The 25,240-nt window shown below is 45.5% G+C and overlaps 1 protein-coding gene across 1 annotated transcript; it reads left to right on the forward strand.

Moving 5' to 3' along the window:
• Positions 1 to 1,594: 1,594 nt before the first annotated feature.
• Positions 1,595 to 3,367, forward strand: prlh2 (prolactin releasing hormone 2). The gene is made up of 3 exons (XM_084475588.1): positions 1,595 to 1,686; positions 1,885 to 2,081; positions 3,150 to 3,367. The coding sequence occupies exons 2-3, from the start codon at positions 1,934 to 1,936 to the stop codon at positions 3,338 to 3,340; spliced, it is 339 nt and encodes a 112-aa protein (XP_084331714.1). The 5' UTR covers positions 1,595 to 1,686; positions 1,885 to 1,933; the 3' UTR covers positions 3,341 to 3,367.
• Positions 3,368 to 25,240: the final 21,873 nt, after the last annotated feature.

Genomic DNA, 25,240 nt, shown 5'->3' on the forward strand with positions numbered 1-25,240 from the left:
TAAACCTGCAGCTAACACAGATAATTCACCACAGGGGGTGAGTACAAACACCCCCTATTATCTTAGATGTATAGGCTGAGCTTGTATTTTGTCATACATGCATTTACAAAACAACAACATCCTAAATTCCTCTTTAAAACACAGCTGAATGTGTCTCCACGTCCAGCACACCTACACACATTTTATCTGCAATGAACTGCCCCCAGATCAGCTCTTTTAATCTCTCTCTCTCTCTATCTCTCTCTCCCTCCCCCCCATTCACAGACTTTAATTTATGAGGGAACTCATTAGAAAAAGCAACACCAAATACCTGGCCACATAAAGGGGAGTGATTCAGGTCCCAGGGCTCAGTCAGGTCTCTGTATGAATCATCCCGGCCACCACTATTTTCTCAATCAATACGGCCTTTCCCTCGCCGTTACCTAACGCTAAGCATGAGTCCAGTCTTCAAGCAGCTAGGAAAACAACAGAGAGGATGACAAAACCACATCAAAGCAATCAAACCATGGAAAATTTTACTTTTAAAAATGCAACATCATTACGAGGAAACCTGTTAATTTATGATTTGGGGATCTTAATATAAAGTTTTGGCTGGTTGTTTTGGGCCTAAAGGGAGGGGTTGGGACTATCAAAATCATACTGGCTAGGTTCTCCAAAGTGCCAATACTCTAGCTTTAATTTGTGCTTTCTAAATAAACACACTGACTTTCCTTTCCACCATTTCCGTCTTTGCGGAGACCTATTCATACATTATTTATCGTTTGCATATGATTTCTGTGAAAGGTCTCGATGACAATGTAGTTGTAATCAAAGGTTGGGAACCAAGACACACCCCATATTGCTCTATCTTATTGGAATAGTAAAGCCCAGCATCTAAGCTGCATGTTTGTGCACCATTATTTGAGAAAAAACAATCAAACACAATGACCTTTCCGAAGCAAAGGGCAGGAGTTTTGTCGATACTGATGTATTAAAAGTGATTGGGAGAATCAAATACACGACGCTGACTAATGTCAGTTTGTTTAGCAAATGTCTACTTTCACAGTTAATTTTTGGTTGAATTACACAGCATCTATTTGTGGAAGATTTAATGATCAAAGTGATTAATGATGGCTTCATTCATGAACACCCACCTTAGTTTTCCAGGTCTCTTTCTGAAAGGTATCCTGTGTGTGTGTGTGTGTGTGTGTGTGTGTGTGTGTGTGTGTGTGTGTGTGTGTGTGTGTGTGTGTGTGTGTGTGTCCGCACGCGTCCGTGCATCGTGTGTTTGTGTGTTCGTGCACGCGTGCGCGCACCCGCGGTGCTGGTGGTGGTGAGTGAAGGGGGGGGGGGGGGTTGTCCGGTTCGGTTGTCCCCGAAGTTAAAAATTCAGTGTCGTGCACATGTGTCATTGACTCCCTGATGAACTGCGCGACTACGTGCCAGACGACATGAACTCTTCAGAAACCAGCCCATCAAATTCCCTTTCCCTTCTTTCAAAGGGTAGGGGCTGGTGGAGGGGGAGCGGGAGGGGTAGTAATCCATCTTTTAGTCTAGTTTCCCTTTCGGCGTCACTGACGTATCTGTCATTCATCATCAGCGACCCTATGACCACTCGAAATATATAAGAGTCGGCGACGCGCATACCTGCTTCAATTACCACCATAACCTTCAGCCCCTCACCTCAGCGAGTCACCAAAGTTTAAGGTAAGCTTTTCTTTTTCTGTGCCGGTGCGTGGATTGTGTTATTGGACGTTTTAAAATCATTTTACAATCTTTGAAAAAGCAATTATAGAGTTATTAAAGTGTTACATTTGCTATTTAACTTGTATACAGCCTATAATCACAGTGCGAATGTATTATTTATTATACTATATCCCTTGATTTATCTTTCTGATATACCAGCCCGTGCAGTGCCATTGGTGGTCCACTTACACACACACACACACAGACGATGCTGCTGACGCGCCAGTGCGTGTTGTCCTACCGCTGGCTCCCGGCGGCTCTAGCCATCTTCCTCCTCGTCTCATCCACCGTCACCCTCGCTCACAGCACAACTGTTGAACACGACTTTCACATCGTGCACAATGTCGACAACAGAAGTAAGTTTACTTTTTTTTTTATACTGCATGGTTTTAACCTGATTGTGTGTGTGTGTTTCTATTGGGTGCATGGTCATGGAGTGAAGACTACATTTAGCAGACTGTAGCCCATTTATTACATTAGATTATCTTTGTTTTTAACTTATCAAGGCCAGCTTTGGACAAAATAGTATTTAATTAGTGGCATCCCTGACGTCCAAATGAGCAATTTTTTTTTGCATTCCTACTATTTATATCTTTGCTCATTTGTTTCATATCTGGCTAAAAACATGAGGATATCTTTGTAACCACGTATCTACAAAAAAACAATTTCAATTTTGAATTACACATTGTAGCCTATTATTTACTTATCACACAAGCAACTTAAATGATTGCTGATAACACATTTAATATATTAAATGTGTTATCAGCAATCATTTGATTTGAAATGATGGTGATAACCATACAGTTGAGTTATGAGTTGATGGGTTGTGCACCATTAAGGAGTGGTTTGTTGTTATGCATCTATATATCTATAGCTACATTCAATGTCCTCCTTTAAGCATAACATTTCAATCCAATATCGATTATGATGCCTTAACTGGTCACAGCCTTGTCTGCAGGTCGCTTTGGATTAAAGTTTCTGAATTACTAAATACGGTTAGGAGATGTCAAGTGCTGGTATGATCCGTGTTCTGTGGTCTAATTCATATCACATCTAGAACAGGACACTCATGCATATGGATGTGACTGCCTAACAAAAAAGTTGTTCATATTTTCTTATTTTTAAGTAATTATTTGCAAAGTAAAGATGTAATCTAACACACAACTGTGTCTGTTTTGTATGTGATGACGTGTGTGTGTGTATGTGTGTGTGTGGTTGTCTGCGTTGTGTCTATGTGTGTGTGTGTGTGTGTGTGTGTGTGTGTGTGTGTGTGTGTGTGTGTGTGTGTGTGTGTGTGTGTGTGTGTGTGTGTGTGTGTGGTTGTATGCATTGTGTCTATGTGTGTGTGTGTGTGTGTGGTTGTATGCGTTGTGTCTATGTGTGTGTGTGTGTGTGTGTGTGTGTGTGTGTGTGTGTGGGTGGAGGTCCAGAGATAGACCCTTTCTGGTACGTGGGCCGCGGGGTCCGGCCCATCGGGCGTTTCGGGAAGCGGCACAGTGGCTACGCGTCGCTGGACCCCGTGCTCAGCTCCCTGACGCTGCTCCTCAACATGCTGCGCAACAAGGAGCACTCTGGGAAATCACGCACGGAGCCGGGCCGCGATTGGCTCCCGTGACAGCCCGCCCCCTAAGGACTCCTACCCTCCACCCCAAACCACCTCTCTCTGTTCCATGTCTTACGTTTGATTTATTTGGGTTATTTATTTACATTCTGTGTATTCATGTGTGCTTATTGTCTCTCCGCCCGGCCCCTGTTTGGGTGTTGGTGAAAAGCATTTATTTGTAGCTGGAAACGCGTGAACGTTACTGTAATCTGTAAACACAAAATGCTGAATCTGTTAAATTATTAAATTACATTATGTTATGATTGCACATGCGGAGCATGTTTTATTTTAGTTTAAAACCCCCAAACTCTGACTCAAACAAACAAGCAAACACAAGAAGGTATCATGCGTATATTTTGTGCCGCAGCGTCCATCGGTTTCGTCAACGGAAACTTTCAACAGCTTACGAAGCGCCCCCACCCAAAAAAAAGTGAAGAAAGCAGATTTTCCAACTTGAGAATTGTGAATTTTATTCATTTTATATGCCATTTTTTCTTGGATTGCAACAAACAATTGCACATGTATGACAATGTTCCGTCCCAGAGGTGGGCGTGGTAAACCTCGGCGTCTGTAGCCGCACAGTTTGGGTTTAAGATGGAAGAAAAGCAATGGCTGCTTTTGACTCTAGTGTCGGTCAGGTTCCCGTCCGAGACGCACATTTAAACACTTTGTGGGTCGTGTTGTTGAATTGATTGCGTGGGTAAATAAAATCGTGTCTATAGCTGACCCTCATTTAGTATTTGGTTTGTGATTCCAGTGCAAAATCTTGACCAGAGAGGTTATGGCGGTTGTACACTCTCCTGCACACACACAAACACTGAAAGATTAGGCAACTATGATTGGCCGATTCTTATATATATATATTTATATATATATATCCTCCTATATTATTTCCATATTTTCACACATATACATATATTAACAAATTCCGAGATGAGAGAAAATATTTGTTTTCCTTTACAATATAAAAATATGGAACACTTATAACTGGACCCCTGTGAGTGTCACCACTAATGACAGTTTGTACATCGATTTGAATAGAACCAGATACATGCTTTTCTTTACATAATGACACCTTTGGGGAGCATACGTTGCAAAGGAACGGGGACAGACCACCGGGTTAGGATGGAAGGGCATTCGAAGAGAGAAAGAGAGAGACGTCTGCGACATCTTGGGCGTTTAAAATCATCCAATAGGGCATCATCGACCAGACTACAATTATCTAGCAAAACATTCAACAATATTGCATATGATTTACTGAAATGTAATTAATAAATGTGGCCACAGTGTAAGTGCAGTAATGTTGAAGATACTTTATGGAAATGATAACAGTTATTAATAAGCTTCAGCAGCCGTCTGTTTTTCCTTTGGACTACCACTATGAGAAAACTGGTGAATGGTAAATGCAGTATTACACTGAAAGCACTTTGAGACATAAACATAAAAAAATAAAACAGGATCCAGGATTTAAGAAGAGAATAAAATCCAGAAGTTGAAAAAGAACTTGGTTCATTGGTACGGCATAAAAACGTTCCAAAAAGTAGAAAAATAAGTTGCTTGTAACAAAATCATGGTTTCATGGCATTAGTTAAAAAGCACATCAGACACTATTATGTATAAATCTTTCAGGAAGGATTTCAACATAAACAGTCAGAGGTGTAAAGAAAAAGGTGGAAAACCTTTGTTCAAATAAAAGGCAGCAGAGTTTCAAAATCAAACTGAAAACACAGTGAAAAAAAGGGAAAAGATGGATCACAAAAATGACATTCATGGAAAGAATACCACAGGAATAAAAGTTCTCCTCGACTCTATTAATCATTCTTATTTCAGACCTTATTTCAGACCATAGCCTCAAAGTCACATTAATGGACTTATTCTACACGGTTGCTTCTCGCTTTCGTGGGGTTGCAGTTTCTAAATCATTCTTGTCGTGTATTTCTGTGCAGCACGTCTTAAATCTCAACGCGTAAGGCTGTGGTGTTGGGCAGTATCATCCACTACGTTTTGTTAAATAAAGCAATTAAGAGGAACATCACACAATATCATTATTCATCATCTAGATATGTGCTTTGCTGTCCATATTTATTGCTGTACATCAGTTCTAATAGGTTGGTTTGAGGTCTAAATAGGATTTGGCCCTGACGGTAAAGTCATCTCTCAACAATGGCTCTCAACAGGTGGTTTTTCAGTTAAAGAATAACAGAAAGTATCGCTGTCCTTCAAAGTCGTACAAACCACAGAATACTACAGGTTATGAATTATAGCAAAGCCGTTTTTAGTGACGTAGTCATGCCTTTTATACAGTATGGCTCAGTATGGATTTTCTGATAGCCCCTGGCATCTACGTGGATGAAACATTCAAATAAAAAGGTTTTACAAAATAATTTGGCCTCACTCGTGGACATTCAATCACGTACGCCATCACATGAGGGTTCCTTTTTTTCCTCACAACTTCATTTTTTACATTTGAAACACGGATAGAAAATGAGAGATTTTGTGTGCGGCTGTTTTTTTTTTTTTGCTCTCCTGTACAACAAAGTTTACGTTTGATAGCACGTCTGAAATGTCACCCAGTGGTGTGTGGAGTTTAAGGCAGAGACACTGTCAGAAAGACGACCCCCCCCCCCCCCCCCCCCCTCTCCACTACCTCAGCCTGAATCAATGGGTGTGGTGGGGAAGGGGTGGGGGCTACTGGGTAACAGAGTGGGGGGGGGGGGGGGGGGGATGCTCAGCCCTTTCCACTGCGAGGTGGGACGAGGGAGTCGGTGATGAAACCAGTGAGGGGGTTGGGGGGGGGGGAGTCGGGGGAAGGGGTGTCCTGCCTGGGTGACTTCAGATAGCACGGTGTACTGGGTGGACTGGGTGGACTGGCCCTGCACAGGTTGTGCTCCCCTCCCCCCAACCTCGTTCATGGCCCTGCAGCGAGGAGTCAGATGCTGGATCAAGGCACTGGTTTCAGAGGGGCCCCGTCCACTGGGGGTGGGCTCTCTGTGGCCCCTGTACTGATGGTGGCCACTAGGGCCAAAGCACCTGCTGCTCCTGATCCAGCTTCTCTGAAATCAGAGATAATCACAACACCATTTTTGTAAAATTTTTATATCCGTTTTTTACATAACACGTTACACTAAAGCTTGTGTGTGGGAGTGCATCATGGGTGTGTGTGTGTGTGTGTGTGTGTGTGTGTGTGTGTGTGTGTGTGTGTGTATATTCATGTATGTGAGTGAATCATGGGTGTGTGTGTGTTTCTGTTTGCTTGCATGTGTGTGCATGCATGCTCTTTTGTGTGTGTGTGTGTGTGTGTGTGTGTGTGTGCATGTTAGTTTAAATGTGTGCGTGCTTGCATGTGTGTGTGCACGTGTGCTGAGGAAGAACATGCTTAGTGCCATCAGAGATTACGTCACACGCTCTCCGCAGTCATTGTGTGGGGGAGCCGTTAAAGGAGGCTTTTAAGCTGAAATCAGAGCTTTGATTAGGCGGCTCTGTCATCAGGTTCAGCCCGTTGTCCTGTGTCCTGTCCCTCTCTAGGAGCTTATAAAAAGGCACACTGAATCAGAGCCATTGTGCGTCCGTCTCAGAAAGAGAGAGAGAGAGAGAGAGAGAGAGAGAGAGAGAGAGAGAGAGAAAGACGGAAAAAGCTATTCATTTCACAGATGAGAAGGGCCGACTCCTTATGATTAGGTAAAGTAGCCGGGCTCCCTTTATATTCTCTTGTGCTCCCATTAACTTGCTTCAAACTTGATGGAATCGCATAAGAGTTCACCGATGTTTCACCTGCTATGTTTTAGTAGGTCCTCCAAAGTTCTCCAAAGCTCAAATTGTATATCAAGTCTTATTCCTATTCTCTCTCTCGCTTCTCTTTCTCTCAAGCACAAACACACACATACACACGCACACACTTATTTATGTGTGTTTATTTCACTTATTTACTTTATACATGGTGATAATGTTAGCACACACACACACACACACACACACACACACACAAGCACACAAAAACACAAACCTGATGTGAGATAGTGAGAGGGACATGGCAGGGTAAGTATTGAACGGTGATCAATACTTACTTACAGACAAAAACAACACACACACACACACACACACACACACACACACACACACACACACACACACACACACACACACACACACACACACACACACACTATGTTCTGTTTACCTACTGTAAGACGACCAGCTAATTAAAGTCCATTAAAGTAAACATATAGGCATGAAATGAGTCTTTCTTGGCTAGCAATATGTCACGGAAAACAGCCTTTAGACTTTTGAAAGTTAGTAAGTGAATGTATGTCAAAAAATATATCATATTAATGAAACTAATGGGTTGTATACAGTGTGTAAAAACACTAAGAAGAGTTGAACATTTAGACATTGTCAGCATCTCAAATTAAGGTTATATTAAAACAGTGCACTACATTGTCACTACTAGCCAGACTTGCAATACTCAGGCAAGTTAATATTACTAATATTAACTATGTAAGGGATAATGTATAGAACGCCGGTCATTATTGGGAAAATAAGCCCAGACAGTGCGAACAGGACACCGACGCGAAGCGGAGGTGTCTTGCTTCGTCCTGAAGGGGCTTATTTTCAATAATGACCGGCGACGTTCCATACATTATACACCATACATCATACATTATTCTGCTTATTCACTATTTGTGTCTGTTGTGTTTGGTATTTATGTCTAAATACCAAATACCTGGGGTTGATAAGTTACCGGACTGCTTGTGGAGTGATTCGAAAGACGTGAAAGAAATCCACTTCAATGGTCATTATATGTAACGGTCATTATCGAAAAATAATTCACCACCGGAAGTCTGGAAGGCCCATGCAACGGTGAACAGAGCGTTCCACAGCATTGAGAAGAGCCGTGTAATAAATTATAATAATATTAATACTGATGCCCACTGATCCAGAAATGTTTTAGTCAAAGCAATGACTAACTCAAACGGCTTGGTTCATAGGAGGACGTTCCCAGTTCTTTAAAAGCAGTTAACCTTGGCTTTAGCATTCTAGACCACGCAGCGCGTGAGCGCCATGACGACCGCTGAAGACGGCTCTTTACCTTTCAGCGGAGGCGCCGGCAGCTTCCTCCTTTGATGGCGCGATGAGTCCAGGGTCTGAGGCTGTAGGGAGAAACATGGAGCTCAGTACATATCAGTGGCGGCTGGTGGTTTTTAAAGTGAGGGAGGAAGGACTGTTAGTGGCGTATGGTAGCATAAGTATGTGAGAATCAAGTTGTTTCAGGGTGTTTTGGTGAACTACAAAATAGCAGGGAGGGATAATTATGTGAATAAAATGTATACAAATCCACCAGTGGCAGCATTGTACTTTGAAAGCTGGTGGGCAGCATGTCTTGGACTACAAGGGCAGAAGGAAAGGATGCAAAGCCAATTAGTCAAATCAGGCCTACTCTTGATTTGTAAAACGAAATAAAAAAATCTGGGCCTATCATAGGGCCTATTTTTGCCCTCAATGACTGAAGCTATTGGTTGTAATTTGGCTATGTTTATTTTCAGCTACAATTGTTTTAAGAAAAAGGAAGACACAAGACCAAAAGTGATGCCATTTAAAATGCATCATGCTCTGAATCATTCACTAACATCCTTTCCACAATATTAAACAGAACGGTCAGAGTAACAAACAATTAAAAGAACAACAAGAACATAATATTAACTATTGACATGGGCTGTAAGCCTAACAGTGTTTGAGGCAAATGTGGATGTTAATGGATGTTTCAGAATGTTGGTCATGGTGTTAAGCCAAATAAGATTGAGGGACCAAAAAATAGGTAGACTCAGCGTGTTTATTTCGGCTGACTTTTGGCGGTGGAAACGCCAGTATAAGCGAACCGAACCGCACCGCTCGGTGGAAACGCCAATGCAAGCGAACAGAGCCGCACTGTACCGCAACGAACAGTAGCGCACCGCTCGGTGGAAACGAGGCATACGAGCGGGTTCGTTGGTTCTCGTAGCCTAGAGAGTAGAGACTTGAGGGGATAAACCCTCCCTCCGGGCTGCTCCACAGCCAGGGCTCCTGCTTATTGGTTCATAGGGCAGCGAGGGCTCCTGCTTATTGGTTCATAGCGCAGCCAGGGCTCCAGCCTATTTGTGAATAGACGTTGACGCGATTCAGATCCCTTAGCTAGTCCCACCCACTCAGAGGAGGACATTCCTCCTCTCGCCCATTGATTCCCATGTAACTCACCGGCCGCCAGTAGTTCCCGAGAAATGAATGGGAGTCAATGGAGGCTGAGGGAGGAACGTCCTCCCCGAAGTAATATCCAATAGGCGATAGGGGGTGCTAATGTCCCTTTACCCAGGGAAACGAACATTACACGTACAAAGGCATTCAAGTAGTCATATTTAACGGCATTAATTCATTAGAGTAGAGTCTGGGCAATCTACATTTATTATTCTCAACAATGTTAAGGAGGATCTTCCTCCCTCTCCTCACTGGAGAAGCCGCCACTGGTACATATATATAGGCAGCTTATTACATAGTAGCTCAGGTATACTGTTTAGGAACTTTGCTCTTGTGTACTTGTGTACTTGTGTATGCTAAGATGTAATGAGTAGCTCAGGAGGTAGAGCAGGTTGGCTGGTAACCGCAAGGTTGCTAGTTCGATCCCCGGCTCCTCCTAGCTGAGTGTCGTGGTGTCCCTGAGTGAGACGCCTCACCCTGACTGCTCCTGACCAGCTGGCTGTCGCCCTGCGTGGTTGACTCTGCCGTCGGTGTGTGAATGTGTACATGAATGGGTGAATGTCAGGCAATATTGTAAAGCGCTTTGGATAAAAGCGCTATATAAATGCAGTCCATTTACCATTTAATAAGCTCTGAATCTTAATCTGAGAATGAACATAGTCTTGGTGATTTGTATCCATTGTTCCAGGGTCAGAACTGAAGAATACCTTTGGCTTATACTTGGAGAAGCGGTTACAGGCAGTGACATTCAAGCCAGCCGTTTTCAGAGCCGATATCCGCGCCTCGATGTTGGAGATCTGGAGAGAAACAAGCCGTCAGTTAGTTATGGTCTGTAGCAAACACAACAGCATCCGATATGAAATAACACGTCCCATGCCATCGATGGAACATCGATCGTGTCATCAGCTGAACCCAATTAGCACCAATCGGAATCAAACTAATGAGTGCTTACGAGAAGCGTTTGTTTGATTACTCTTTAGGAATCCTACATAGTGTAATTCTGTTCACAATTAGACCTTTAGTCAGTGAAGTCAAATTTGTGTAACAGAAATTGATATATTTGTGTTTCTTGGTGGCAACCCTGTAATTAATTCCACTTATATAATATATATGTTATATATTTAAGCAATAGATCACGATAGGCTGTGGTTAAGGGGGTCTCCGTCCCTCCGCTGTGCGTCGGGATGGACAACGCCCCTTAACTGTGATGTAATGAGAACATTTCACTGACTGAAGTGATCTATTGCTTTTATAAAACGGTTACGTAAATATGGCGAAATGAAAGTCATAGACACCCTCAATTTTGAAAAAGCGAGAAAGTCAGAAAAGCATTTTTTTTAACGAATACAAAAAAGTAGTCCCTCCTGGCTGCCTGCAAAGTGTACGGTGGTTTCTATGCAACACACTGTAGCGTCCTTCAGAGAGAAGGCTAGAGACGGTAGCTTGGTTCGCCAGCAATTTAGCCTATCGAGCAGTTCACTCACCGTGTGCCTATTGCTTTACAACATTTCCACCCTCTCCAGCAATCAACATATTTTTAGGCTTCAGTGAACTATGCTATTGCTTTTATATATAAATAAACAACAGTTCAAGTTAGGCGTGGAGTGATACTGAACTCTGTAAACTGAACGGGCGTCATAGCTGTGTGTATACGCTCAATATACAACAGTTGGGAACCAATCAGATCGCTTGATTTAAGCCACCTGTTTTATAAATTATATATATATATAATGCATATTATATATATCATATATAATATTGTTCCTTTTATGGATCCTCAGGTCAAGTCAAAATGGGTCTAAACTTGCAGAATAAAATAGCACTTATTTCATGATGTATTTTTATGACAAGGAATTAGTCATACATGACATTTATGACATGAGTCATCCATGTGACCAATGCCACAAAAGATGTTCCTAAAAAGAAATCTAATTCAAAGTAACCAAAGATATAAAAATAAATAAACAGAAGTTGTCTGAGGGTGAAATGAAAAAAAAAAAAAAAGATAAAAGACAATCCAATCCAATGAGATAGGAGTTCACAGCGGGTACCTGAGAATGGTGGTTTTGAATTGAATTGAAAATATAAGAAAAAAAAAGCAATAACAAACATTTAAATAAAATTACAAAACAAGTGGACAGTTAGAATTAAGTAATATTTACAAACAATGAAAACCACAAATGAAAAGAAACTGTCTAACACTTGCTTCACCCGTTTGAAAAGGGGTGAGAAGAAGGAAAACTTGTTTAATCTCACCCCTTCTCTCTAAATCATTGATCAATCATGGTTTATCAGCTTCCTAATTACTGATATATAATTCCTTATCAAAAATATACATTAGTTATCAATAATTCATTACCAATTACGTATTTATATAATAATATTGTGTAGTTGTCTTTTAATATGGGTATTAACCATACATCCAATATATCATATATAATTAAGCAATAGATCACGACAGGCTGTGGTATAAGTAAGGGGGTCCGTCAATGCCCCTTAACTGTGGTATAATGACCGTATACCACTGACTGAAGTGATCTATTGCTTTTATAAAACGGTTACGTAAATATGGCGAAATGAAAGTCATAGACACCCTCAATTTTGAAAAAGCTAGAAAGTCGGAAAAGCATTTTTTTTAACGAATACAAAAAAGTAGTCCCTCCTGGCTGCCGGCAAAGTGTACGGCGGTTGCTATGCAACACACTGTAGAGTCGTTCAGAGAGAAGGCTAGAGACAGTAGCTTGGTTCACTGGCAATTTAACCAATCAGATCGCTTGATTTAAGCCACCCGTTTTATAATTAAACTTATAAAACGGGTGGCTTAAATCAAGTGATCTGATTGGTTCCCAACTGTTGTATATTGAGCGTATACACACAGCTATGACGCCCGTTCAGTTTACAGAGTTCAGTATCACTCCGCGCCTAACTCTAACTGTTGTTTATGTATATATAAAAGCGATAGCGTAGTTTACTGAAGCCTAAAAAACATGTTGATTGCTGGAGAGGGTGGAAATGTTGTAAAGCAATAGGCACACGGTGAGTGAACTCGATAGTAGGCTAAATTGCCGGTGAACCGAGCTACCGTCTCTAGCCTTCTCTCTGAAGGACGCTACAGTGTGTTGCATAGCAACCGCCGTACACTTTGCCGGCAGCCAGGAGGGACTACTTTTTTGTATTCGTTAAAAAAAATGCTTTTCCGACTTTCTAGCTTTTTCAAAATTGAGGGTGTCTATGACTTTCATTTCGCTATACTTACGTAACCGTTTTATACAGTGAAGGGGGTCGCCGTCCCTCCGCTGCGCGTCGGGACGGACAACGCCCCTTAACTGTGGTATAATGACCGTATACCACAGCCTGTCGTGATCTATTGCTTAAAGACCGGGTAAACCAAATTCAGTATTTTTCTTCTTATCATATTAATTAGGCCTTAAATGTGTCCCTCAAAACATGTAAAAAATATTTTTCCCATTCATCATTTCCTTGAGGAGCTAGGCCTCAGAGAATGTTCTGTGTGCAGGTTTAAAATGGGCGGGTCTACATCGATGACCGCTTTACGTAAAGCGGTCATACTCACATAAACCCGCCCCCTGCTGCCCTCTAGGTATAAATACATTAACCGCGCACTAGCATTCTGTGGTTTCACCCGTCTATGGTTTTACCGCTCACGAGTCTGGTTTGAATTGTCAGTTTGCAGTTGGCTCTCCGGTGATGGGCGTGGTTTCCTGGCCTGCAGCGCACACGCCCCCACCGTCCTGAGCCAGGGATTACTGCTAATTTTTCATCAACTTTGAAGCATAATTTTATATACTTCGCGAAATTTTTAGTCCTTCAAATTTGGCAGGGTGGTTAATAATATATTTTCCTGTGGTATTATAAACTCAAAACCCATAATTATTCTTGGTTTACCCGGTCTTTAAATATATAATGGTTATGTCCAGTCACGTGTCTGTGTGTTGGCCCTGGCAGTACCTGTAGTTCGGAGTGCTGCACCTGCGCAGCAGCGGTGGCCACCTGGTCCTCCAGGAAGGACAGCTCCGTGTCCGTGGTGCCGCTGCTAATGCTACGCGCGCACTCCTCCAGGTCCCCCAGCGCCCCCTCCAGGCCGTAAACCGCACTAGCAGCCAGGTACACCTGCAGCGGAGGAACGGCCCCGTGTCAAGCTGTGAGGTGAAGCCGACGAGGTTAAACTGAAGGGGAACATTTAAAATGTGGTGTTGAAGTGTAATGTCGAAATGGGATGAAACTTTGGGAGAGATATCATTCTACGATTAAAAACTAAGCAAACCAAAAAAGCTAACTCACACGCTCAAAACAAAGTATGAGCATAAAGTCTATTTCATATACAGTAATCACTGATGTAAATCACTGTCATCACCCTCTTAGCCAATACACTATCCTGCCCACCACCTTGAACACTTCATGACTGATACATCATTGCTATGACCCATGGTTAGGGTTAGGGTGTTGGTTTGAGAGTTAAAGGTTTAGGGTTAGGGTCAGGGTCAGGTTCAGGGTTATGGTCAGGGTCAGGGTCAGGGTTAGGGTTAGGGTTAGGCTCAGGGTCAGGTTCAGGGTCAGGGTTAGGGTCAGGGTCAGGGTCAGGGTTAGGGTCAGGGTCAGGGTTAGGCTCAGGGTTAGGGTCAGGGTTAGGGTCAGGGTCAGGGTTAGGGTCAGGGTCAGGGTTAGGGTCAGGGTCAGGGTCAGGGTTAGGGTTAGGCTCAGGGTTAGGTTCAGGGTCAGGGTCAGGGTTAGGGTCAGGGTCAGGGTCAGGGTCAGGGTCAGGGTCAGGGTTAGGGTCAGGGTCAGGGTCAGGGTTAGGGTCAGGGTCAGGGTCAGGGTCAGGGTCAGGGTTAGGGTTAGGGTCAGGTTCAGGGTCAGGGTCAGGGTCAGGGTCAGGGTCAGGGTCAGGGTCAGGGTTAGGGTCAGGGTCAGGGTCAGGGTCAGGGTCAAGGTTAGGGTCAGGGTCAGGGTCACGGTCAGGGTCAGGGTCAGGGTTAGGGTCAGGGTTAGGGTCAGGGTCAGGGTCAGGGTTGCTTACATTCTGCTCCATCTTGGTGAGCCGGTGCTCCAGGCGGCTGGTGTCGGAGCAGCTGGAGATGGGCGAGGCGCTCATAGACTCGGAGGGCGTGGTGAGGCTGTCCGGCCGCCCCGCCTCCCCGATCAGATCCTCCGTGGCGTTCAGCACCTTCAGCACCTCCGTGGTGATGCTGCACAGAGACGCCGCCGAGAACTTCTGCTGCTCACACACACGCATAGGCAAGCACACACATACAGACACACACACACACACACACACACACGCACACACACGCATAGGCATGCACACACACACACACACACACACACACACACACACACACACACAGGCGGGCACGCACAGACACACGCATAGGCACGCACACACATACACACACACACACACACACACACACACACACAGGCAGGCACAAACACACAGTCTTGTAAGTCAAATCAATCGCATTCCGTCAACACAAGCATGATTATCCTGACAAAAGATCAAATGAATTTGGATTTGCGCATTTACTTGTCGACATTGCATTATTTGTCACAGTGTCACTGCAGTTGTATATTTATTAAATACGAAAAATATATAAGCAAAGGATTGCCTTGATAACATGTGGAGCTCCTTAGATCTGGCATCTAGTTGATCACACTGGGTCGCTTACAATCGAAATGACTACTGGACCTCCATATGCTGTTCATATGGAGGTAATGTGACACACAGGCACGCAGGTACAACCACACACACATACCCATGAAGGGTATGTGTGTTCACACTTTCTTGTTCATTCCCCAATCAACAGCATTGTGAACATGCACGTGTCTCCATATCTGACCGGTGGGCAGCAATCAGGTCAGTTGGACAGAGATAATCACGGTTAAGAGCAACACATTCTGACACTCACACTCTGAGTGAGAATGTCAACTGCTTGATGCAAAAGGTGTCCTTGTGCGTCTTCATTCGACGCAGGGGGTTTGTAATCCCTCCATGGCGATATCTGACGCCCAGGGAAAGCGCTCCCGCAAATCTTTTTTTTGTAGGATGGTAGGGTCAAGTACCGACTTTTAGGGTTAGGGTTAGGGTAGTAGTGGTTAGGGTTAGGGTAGTAGTGGTTAGGGTTAGGGTTAGGGTAGTAGTGGTTAGGGTTAGGGTAGTAGTGGTTAGGGTTAGGGTTAGGGTAGTAGTGGTTAGGGTTAGGGTAGTAGTGGTTAGGGTTAGGGTTAGGGTAGTAGTGGTTAGAGTTAGGGTAGTAGTGGTTAGGGTTAGGGTTAGGGTAGTAGTGGTTAGGGTTAGGGTAGTAGTGGTTAGGGTTAGGGTTAGGGTAGTAGTGGTTAGGGTTAGGGTAGTAGTGGTTAGGGTTAGGGTTAGGGTAGTAGTGGTTAGGGTTAGGGTAGTAGTGGTTAGGGTTAGGGTTAGGGTAGTAGTGGTTAGAGTTAGGGTAGTAGTGGTTAGGGTAGTAGAGGTTAGGGTAGTAGTGGTTAGGGTTAGGGTAGTAGTGGTTAGGGTTAGGGTTAGGGTAGTAGTGGTTAGAGTTAGGGTAGTAGTGGTTAGGGTAGTAGAGGTTAGGGTAGTAGTGGTTAGGGTTAGGGTAGTAGTGGTTAGGGTTAGGGTAGTAGTGGTTAGGGTTAGGGTAGTAGTGGTTAGGGTTAAATAGTTGATAGGGCAAATCAACAAATTTCTCAATTTGGAAGCAATTAGGGGAAAACCGCCAGAGTAAGATAGATTTTGAACGTATCCAATGAAAGAATCCCACAACTCCCTCAGGCCTCCCTCCAAAGCCACTCCCCCAAAACTCATGACAAGCTCGCTAGATTTAGCAATAGGTCTGCCTAGCCTTGGGGAAGACTCCGGTCACAAGCAATGAACGCATGGGCAGAGTGTGTGCAGGTAGCCGGGTAGGTAGGTGACCAGTAACCAGGTGACCAGTAACCAGGTAGGTGAACAGTAACCAGGGAGGTGAACAGTAACCAGGTAGGTGAACAGTAACCAGGTAGGTGAACAGTAACCATGGAGGTGAACAGTAACCAGGTAGGTTAACAGTAACCAGGTCGAGTATGTGACGAGAATTTCAACAAAAAAGACAAACAATGCATCTTAAATAACTTGCGTACCCCAGCTTTAAAGACCCAAAGACCAAAGCTAATGTAGACGTTTTTAGTAGAAGAAAAAAGCATAAAGGGACATGAATGTGATCCAATAATGCATTAGTTCCATGGCGGAGCTTTGATCACTAACACCAAGGTTCTGAATGAACTCCTCTCAGCCCCTGGCTCTCTGAGAAATGATGACTTTTGGTAAAAGACGAAGTGCATTAAAGATGCCCATGAGGTTAGATTAGTGTTAGATTAGTGAGTAGGGAGAGAGACATTCAACACATAACAGGAACATCAAGAGAGACACAGAGAGAGAGAGAGAGAGAGAGAGAGAGAGAGAGAGAGAGAGAGAGAGAGAGAGAGAGAGAGAGAGAGAGAGAGAGAGAGAGAGAGAGAGACCAGTCCTTTCAACTTTCTTTTTTTAATCAAAGTATTAAGTATTAGGACGAAGAAGATGAAAACATCACTGAAGGACATTTGGTTGTGACTGGTCGATTTACAAATGGCTACGGCCCCTGGGGAGAGGGGCCGCTCTCGTCCAGTACAAAGGAGATACTATGAAATACTAACTTTGTGTGGTGTCCTCTCAAGCTTTGAAAATATTAGGACTAATGGTGGTCGCTGGGATCAACCGTGGTCGATCAACTGCCAGGGACTGAAATTGTTCAAATTAAAATAAAAGAAAAGAAAATATTTGATTTGTGTTCTAGCGCCATCTCTGTTTCTCGGTGGTAATTGGGATAAACCGTCCATATAAAAAATCGGATTGGTTATAAATGTAACTCGATTTTTATTTTAGTTAAACAGGAATTAACCATGGTGACTGAATGGTGAATGGTCAAAATAATAACACAAGCAGTCACTAAGACACCAGCGCTAATATCCCTGGATGCTGTTAATAAAACAAAAAATGGTGAAACAGGAATAAATATAGATGCAACCCGAGGATGAGTCACACAGGCATTGTGCAATATTATTCTCACACACACACACACACACACACACACACACACACACACACACGTTTCTAATGTGTGTGCGTATGAGTAACTCATTCAGCCACCCACCCACATGATGACACTATAGGCCCACTCATACGAACAGGTAGCACCTGCACAGGACATCGCCACAATGGCTCCCCGTTATTGATCAGCCCCTCCATAGGTGAGCTGTACACTGGCGCCGGTGATGACAATGTCCACAAGGTTTTAGCTGGGCTTTATAAAGGCCTTTTCTGTCCTATCGCCACACAAAGTGCTTCACAATCTCTGCCTCACATCCTCTCATTCATTCACCGACTGCAGGGTCAACCTTGAGGGCCGGCAGCCAGCCCGTTTGGAGAGGCTGGGCTTAAATGCCTTACTCAGGGACACCTCGACGCGTGGCTACAAGGAGACGGGGATCCGAACCGGCAACCTTCCGGTTGCTACTGCCTAAAACTGCCCGACCAGGCTCATTCAATCTGGCCCCTAATCATCCCCCTGTATAATCGGCTGATTCATTAATTCCCTCATTCTCCACCTCCAGCTGGTGTGTGGCGAGCGTTCTGGTGCCGATTGGCTGCCGTGCACCACCCATGTGGGTGCTACACATCGGTGGTGGTTAGTGATGTCCCCCCTTCACTGTAAAGCGCTTTGGAGACTTGAAGATCGCTATATAAATGTTAAGTTCATTCCATTCAGGTTCATACAAGGTTTTTCCCCATGAGTTTCCTCATGGCGGCGGCTGTAGCCTCCAGCCTTGGTGTGTGTGTGTGTGTGTGTGTGTAGAGCAGAATGTGTTTGTGACCGTTCTGTTCTCACCTGTTGCTGTGTGAGAGAGTGAAGCCTCTGCTGCAGCTCCGAATCATGCTGTCCCTCCTTGCGAGCGGTACACGTGTTTACACACACGCGCACACGCACACACACACACACACACGCGTGTACACACACGCACACACGCACGCATGCATGCACGCACGCACACACGCACACACACACACACACACGTATACAAACACACACACACACACACACACGTGGCAAGCATGCACACATACAAGTGTGCACACACACACACACACACACACACACACACACACAGTCACACACACACACACACACACACACACACAGGCCCGCACGAGCAGATGAACATACAGGCACAGTCACACACACAAACACACACCAAGCGCAGATGGATGAAAGGCAGCAGAAGCGCAGGAGAGACAAAAAACAGGAAAACATGAGCAGAGAGAGGCAGCGCGAATGAAAAGCAAAACAGACAGTGTTCATGAAGACTGACGACGACCGCAAACTAGAAACAGACTATCTAGACACGGTACCTAAACACGAATGCGTGTGCGTTTGTTCTGCATGTGTCCTCACCTTTCCGTCCGACAGCGCCCCCTCCAGGGCGCAGGGTGTCACCGCAGGCGAACCGCTCGCACTCGATCCACTGAAGCCCGGCCCCTCGGCCTCCTTCTTCTCGGCGCCCCGTTTCTGCTGCCTCTGGCTCTGCCGGCGGCCCTCTCTCCTCTCCGCCGGCTTCCCCCGCTTGTCCTCGTGATGGCGGCGGCGATGGTCGCCCGCGACGCACTCCAAGCCCGTGCCTCCGTTCTCCCCCGACGTCTTCTCCCTCCGGGCGCTCCCCGTCTCCCTCGTGGACTCTGCCACCGCCGCCGCCGCCGCGAGCCTCTCTCGCCGGTCGGGGTCGTCCACCGTGTCGTGGCTCGCCGTTTGCCTCAGCCTCTTCTCGGCGGTCCCTCGCTTCTCCCTCTCTTCTTCTTCTTCTTCTTCTTCTTCTTCTTCTTCACGCTCTCCTCGCGTGTCACTGCCTCTGTCCGTCGTTTTCCCGGGGGCCCGCCGGACCCTCTCGTCGTCCGACGAGCTGAGGCGCCGCCACGTGTGGTCGGGTGAGCGGGGGGCCGTCTGCGGCACCGGCTGGGGCCTCCTCGGGCCCTCCTCCCCCCGGGACCCCTCGGGGCCCGGGTTTCCGGGAGGAGTCAGGACAAGGGCCAGCGTGTCCGGGTCTCTCTCTGTGGCTTCAGGGCTCGGGGGATCAGAGGTGAAGAACACGTCTTCGGGGACCTCTAGGGGCCCGGGCGTGGAGAGGGAGAGGGGTGAGGGCGGGGCCCCGGGGCCGGGCTGGTCCTGGCTCAGGCTCCTCTTCAGCATGGCGCTGAGCAGGATGCCACTGTTCTGCTGAGAGAGGGACATGGAGGGGCGGGCCCAGGACCAGTCAGAGGAGGCCGTGGTTACCAGGGTTACCGGGAGTTTGCCTCCATGGGCGCCCACTGACAGAGCTTACAATCTAATGACTGGAATCTTAATTAAAATCTTAGAAATCGGAATGAATGAAACAGATTATAATAAATAAATTAATTATAATAAGACTCCAAACCTATCCCAAAGGGTCGGTGCAGTTGGCTGCTAGTGACAAATGAAAGGTATTAGGTTAACGGACGGTACGCCATTAATCCCAGAAGGGAAATTGGATCCCCCACGTCAGCCGATAACCTGCAGGCCTCCTTGGGCAAGATGCCTTCAGAACATGACGAAACAGTTACCGTCAAGTTATCCTTACCCAATGAGAAGAGAAAGCATGGACGAATGAAGTACATCAGCAGGATTCTCATCAATAAAGTGACCTGATGCCACCATCTGGTGGAACTGAGTATTACAAGAAACCACTAAACTTTGCCAAACTTAGGAGCTGGGCGATTACTAGAAAATACCAGTACTTTTCAGGGTTTTAAGGTGACATATTATACCACCAGGTGTGAGTTTGATTAGCCGTTACAAGCCGTTTTGATGTATGACGGATAGATGAGCAACGTTTGTTACAGTCCACTGGGTAGGCTGGCAGACTGATCTATCCAGCACACGTCTAGGTGGACCCGCCCACTTGTGATGTCAGAAGAGCCAGACTTTCTAAACGGCTAATCACGCTCACGCCTGGTGGTACAATATGTCCCTTTTAAAGGCGACTTTCATTTCTGCATAGATAATCAGTGCAGGTACGTACACGGATCAGCGGGTGGATGGAATGCGTTTGGGGCCGGCTCTGCTCCGATGAAGACTCTCTCTTGCTCTTCCTGCGTCGGCGTGACCTCCGGACGGGGTCGTTGGGTCTCTCTTCCGCCTCGCTGCTGTCTCCCGTCACCTGCGGTCGGACGGGTGTCAACCGTTACAGACCATGACCGTTACCGTCGGGTTCTCATCGCTAACAGAGATTGGAACTGAATACAATGTACACTACATACAGTATGTACATTCACACACTTACTTCATTTTGGGGGGACCCCCTGGTTCAAAAGAAGGAGTAGTATTGTTTTGAAATATTAAAATATTTTGAAAAATATATTTTTAAAAATCGAAATATTGAAAATAAATTTTGAATAAAATATTTTTTATTTTTATAATTCTTTACTATTGCGATGATACACATGTGCACATATTGTGCACTGGAAGTTACCTGAATAATATTATATATAGATATTTGTTTATATATATATATATATATATATATATATATATATATATATATATATATATATATATATATATATATAAAATATCCCTCAAATATCCCTTAAAAATTGGAACTTCAAACCAAGAGCGTGAGAGGACTACGTCACCTTGGGGTTAAAGTTCACGTCTAGCGCCACGGGGGGCAGCTGGTAGCCCCCCCCCTCCTGGTGGAGGTAGCCCCCCGGCTGGCGGCGGGCGTGGCGCGCGCCCCCTCGGTCAGCCGACCACGTGGGCAGGTGGGGGTCGGGCCCCGGCGCCGGGCCCCTCTTCTTCAGCGAGCGGGGGTGCTGCTGCCTGGGGGACGGCGACGGCCGATACGCCTCGGGGTCCGAGTTCGGCGTCTCCGCGCCGGAGCGCCTCCCCGACGACGGCGAGGTCGCCGAGGGCGGGGTCGGGGGCGACGGGCGCTGTGACGGGTGGCGGGTGAAGGTCCACTCGGGGTCGGGCTGCGAGTCCGTGAGGTACGTCTCGTCGGAGAGCTTGCGGCGGAACTGGCGCAGCGCCGCGCCCCAGCCGCCCTCGTCCCCGTTGTCGTCCCTGACGTCGTCGTCGTCGTCGTCGTCGTCGTCTTCGTCGTTGTCGTTGTGGTCGCCGCCGCCGCCGCCCGACCCGGAGCCCATCTCGTCGTAGGCCGAGACCACGCCCGACTCCTTCTCCAGCGCGCTGAACACCAGGCTCTTGCGCTTGGTGAGCAGGCTGGGCCGCGACAGCTGGGAGCTCTGCAGGGCCATCCAGTTCCCGTCCGGACTCTGAAGGACAGAGGACGCGCCTGGGACCACGAGACAGGAGCAGAGGACACGAGCAGAGGCTTTGAGCGGGACCACGACACAGGAGCAGAGGACACGAGCAGAGGCTATGAGCGGGACCACGAGACACGAGCACACACACCGTGAGTACATGAGCAGAAGGAAAGTCCCGCGCTGTGCACAGCTCGGGTCTGACTGAGTGTCTGACTGAATCCACTGGAGGCCGTCCTATCCAGACCCTGATATCGCTAATGAGAGACACTCTCAAATATTCAAAATAATTAAATCTTTTATTTTATTTTGTATTTTATGAATGATTGCATTATTGCATTTATTATTGCATTGTTAAGGAGAGTTTGGGACACAACAATGTCATTGCCAGCTATGACTGCTTAAGCCTGTTATGTTGTGCATTTGACAACAAATTAACTTGACTTGAACGGCAATACTTTACCTGTAAGACAGGAGACATAATATATAGAGTAGATATTTTATTCCTTCCATTTTGATGAAGAGACCTTTCATAAGTGTCTAGAACTTGGCAGGCAAGAGAGAGAAGTTATTCATCAGGATCATGAATCTGCGACCAGTGCTTCACAGTCACTATGCCGTCTACTTCTTGCCTTCTTATAAACTTTTCATACTTTGTTTGCTGAAGCCCAGTCTTATCTTAGGCCATCGCCTAAGACTAAGAGCCACAGACTGCCAAAAGAGAAGATGAAAATGCAAGGACATAGCTTCCGCCAACCCCTTTCTTCAGTATTTCTGGAGGTTGGATGGACTTTTTGTGTTATTGTGTATGTGAATTGTGTTGTAGATGAGATATAACAGTAATAATAGTATGTATGTTTGTTTTAGTTTTTATTAAAAGGGTCTTACAAAACACTAACAATGTTAGTGTACTCATGATGTTAGTGTATTGTCATCTGCTCATAAATGTTACCAAGAACCCCCAAAAAAAGTGTCTTGTGGTAACAAGAACAACTTGCCCATTCAAACCAATTACGGTTAAGGGCCAGGAGGTGGAGCAAGTGAGCAGCTGTAATTACCTGGGGACTTGTTAGACCAATCCTTTACCTGCACAGGTAAGGAATGCATTTACAAAAAAGCACAACAAAGACTCTTCCTGCTGCCTACACTAACGAATTTCAGCCAATGCACTTTAAACTGAGTATACCAATCTCTAATTGAAAGTTCACTCACTTTTAACACTGCGTCCTGGTTTGAGCACTTTGGTGTCAAAAACAAGACTAAGCTTTCCAGAGTATTTAACTGCGCATTACAATCACAGGTGCAAAGCAAACCCAACTATCCTATCACCATGGCAAAGCAGTCCAAGGCTTAAGTGGTCAAATTGCAGCAATCCCTAAAAACACTACTGTTAGCTACTGCCCTCAGGGCTAAGGTGAAGTCACATGCACAAAGAAAAACATCATTAACAAAGCACTTCTACCGTTGCCATAAAATATCAGTAGGGACGGCCCGGGTTTAGAAAGCAAGCCTGCTACCCCGGCAGACTTGAGGTCTATTTATTGAACTCTGATTCCGTCCACACACTCAAGTCCCTGGTGTCCTTTATACTCTGTTGTGTTTTGATGTAAATGTGTTAGAATGTGTCCTGCCTGGATGTGATGTGTTGTGATTGTAATGCACCCTTAAGCTGTGTTGGAAATCGGTCCCTATTCACTCACTCACTATTCCCTATATAGTGTTTATGATATAGTGAACTACATAGGGAACGAACTAACGAGAATTCGGACACTACGCTGATAATTTCTAAACGTCATTTGCATCAGTAAATACACGACCGCATTGCACTGTGGTATACGGGAGTAACATGTAGGGAACATCGTATGTTCACTCAAATTTTGGGTATTTTATTGTCCACTATGTGAATGAAATGAACCACTGAGAATTCAAACACCACTTCAAAATGGCGAGCGCCCTATATAGTGCACTATATCCGCGATAGGGAACGATTTCAAACACAGCTTTAGTTCGGGTTCAGACTTGCATAAAGTAGGTCTCACGGTCTGCTCTGTACCGTGAGTGCACACCTAACCATTACCCTAACCCCTAGCACGAGGGGCCCCGGGCAGAATACAACCCCTAACGCTAGCCGTGATAATGCCATGCTCCACCCCTTTCTCTTTCACCCTCTTCCTAACGCCGCGTTCACACTGTACACATCCGTCGACGGATGACGGAGGGCGTGTCTGACGTATGGGTAACGCGAGCTGATTGGCGAAGGTGAACATTTCTCAACTTTTTGACGCAGGCAACTGAGCCGACGGAACGGATTGACCCACAATGCATTTCGAGAGCGCCCCATGCAAAGTGAACGAGATCCGTCGACGGACGTGTGCAGTGTGAACGCGGTGTAAGCGACCTACACTGAATTCCTTTCAGACACACCTTCATTAGTGCGCAGGTAGGGCTCAGCTGTATGCTGAGGGATGCATTCAGGTCGGCCGCGGACATTGGGGTCTTTCTCAGTAGAAGTCAAACACCTTAAACACGACAGACTCTCCTCCTTTTCATGATCGATCCGGATACATTATACACTTACACAAACCACACCATTAACCATTAACCACACCATTAAGCACAAAATGCATCGCATCGGACACAAACCAAACTCATCCACAAACCATTAGGCTTTTAAACCAGAACACTCAACGTACCTCTTTTAAATTCAAACTGTTCCATGCAGCCTGCACTTTAAGCCTTGCACTTTAAGCAAGCACTTTTAGTAGTCTAGACTTTGATGGTCTATGATATGATTATAATCTTTTTAAACCTATTTATGATTATGTGTCTTTTTAACTTTTATATTATCAAATTGAGTGTCAGCGCAGTCTTAGAGCGAAGTCAGGAGTACATTTCACTGCTTGTTGTACAGGTATAACTGTGCATGTGACAAATAAAGAATCTTGAATCTTGAATCCAATGTGAACCGTGTGGATTCATTAGCGGGTAGTGAGCGAGGAGACTGGAGACTTACTGGAGTTGTCCAGGCGGTCCATGCTCTTCCAGCTGGGCAGAGCGGTGGCCTTGGCCTCTCGCTTCAGGGAGGCGTACTCAGGAAAGGCCCCGGCTCCCATCGGGCCCTCAGGGCCCTTCTCTGGGGAGTCGTCACTGGTGAGGGAGAAGGCTGACCGCGACCGCTGTGTACACACATACACACACACACACACACACACACACACACACACACACACACGCAGACATGGACGCACACACACATTGAACATTTATAATTGGATATATATTATGAAATTTATCTATTTATTTATATAATTTATTTATTACAT

This window comes from Micromesistius poutassou (assembly GCF_964030765.1).
Source record: "Micromesistius poutassou genome assembly, chromosome: 11".
In the NCBI taxonomy this organism is placed as follows: Eukaryota; Metazoa; Chordata; class Actinopteri; order Gadiformes; family Gadidae; genus Micromesistius; species Micromesistius poutassou.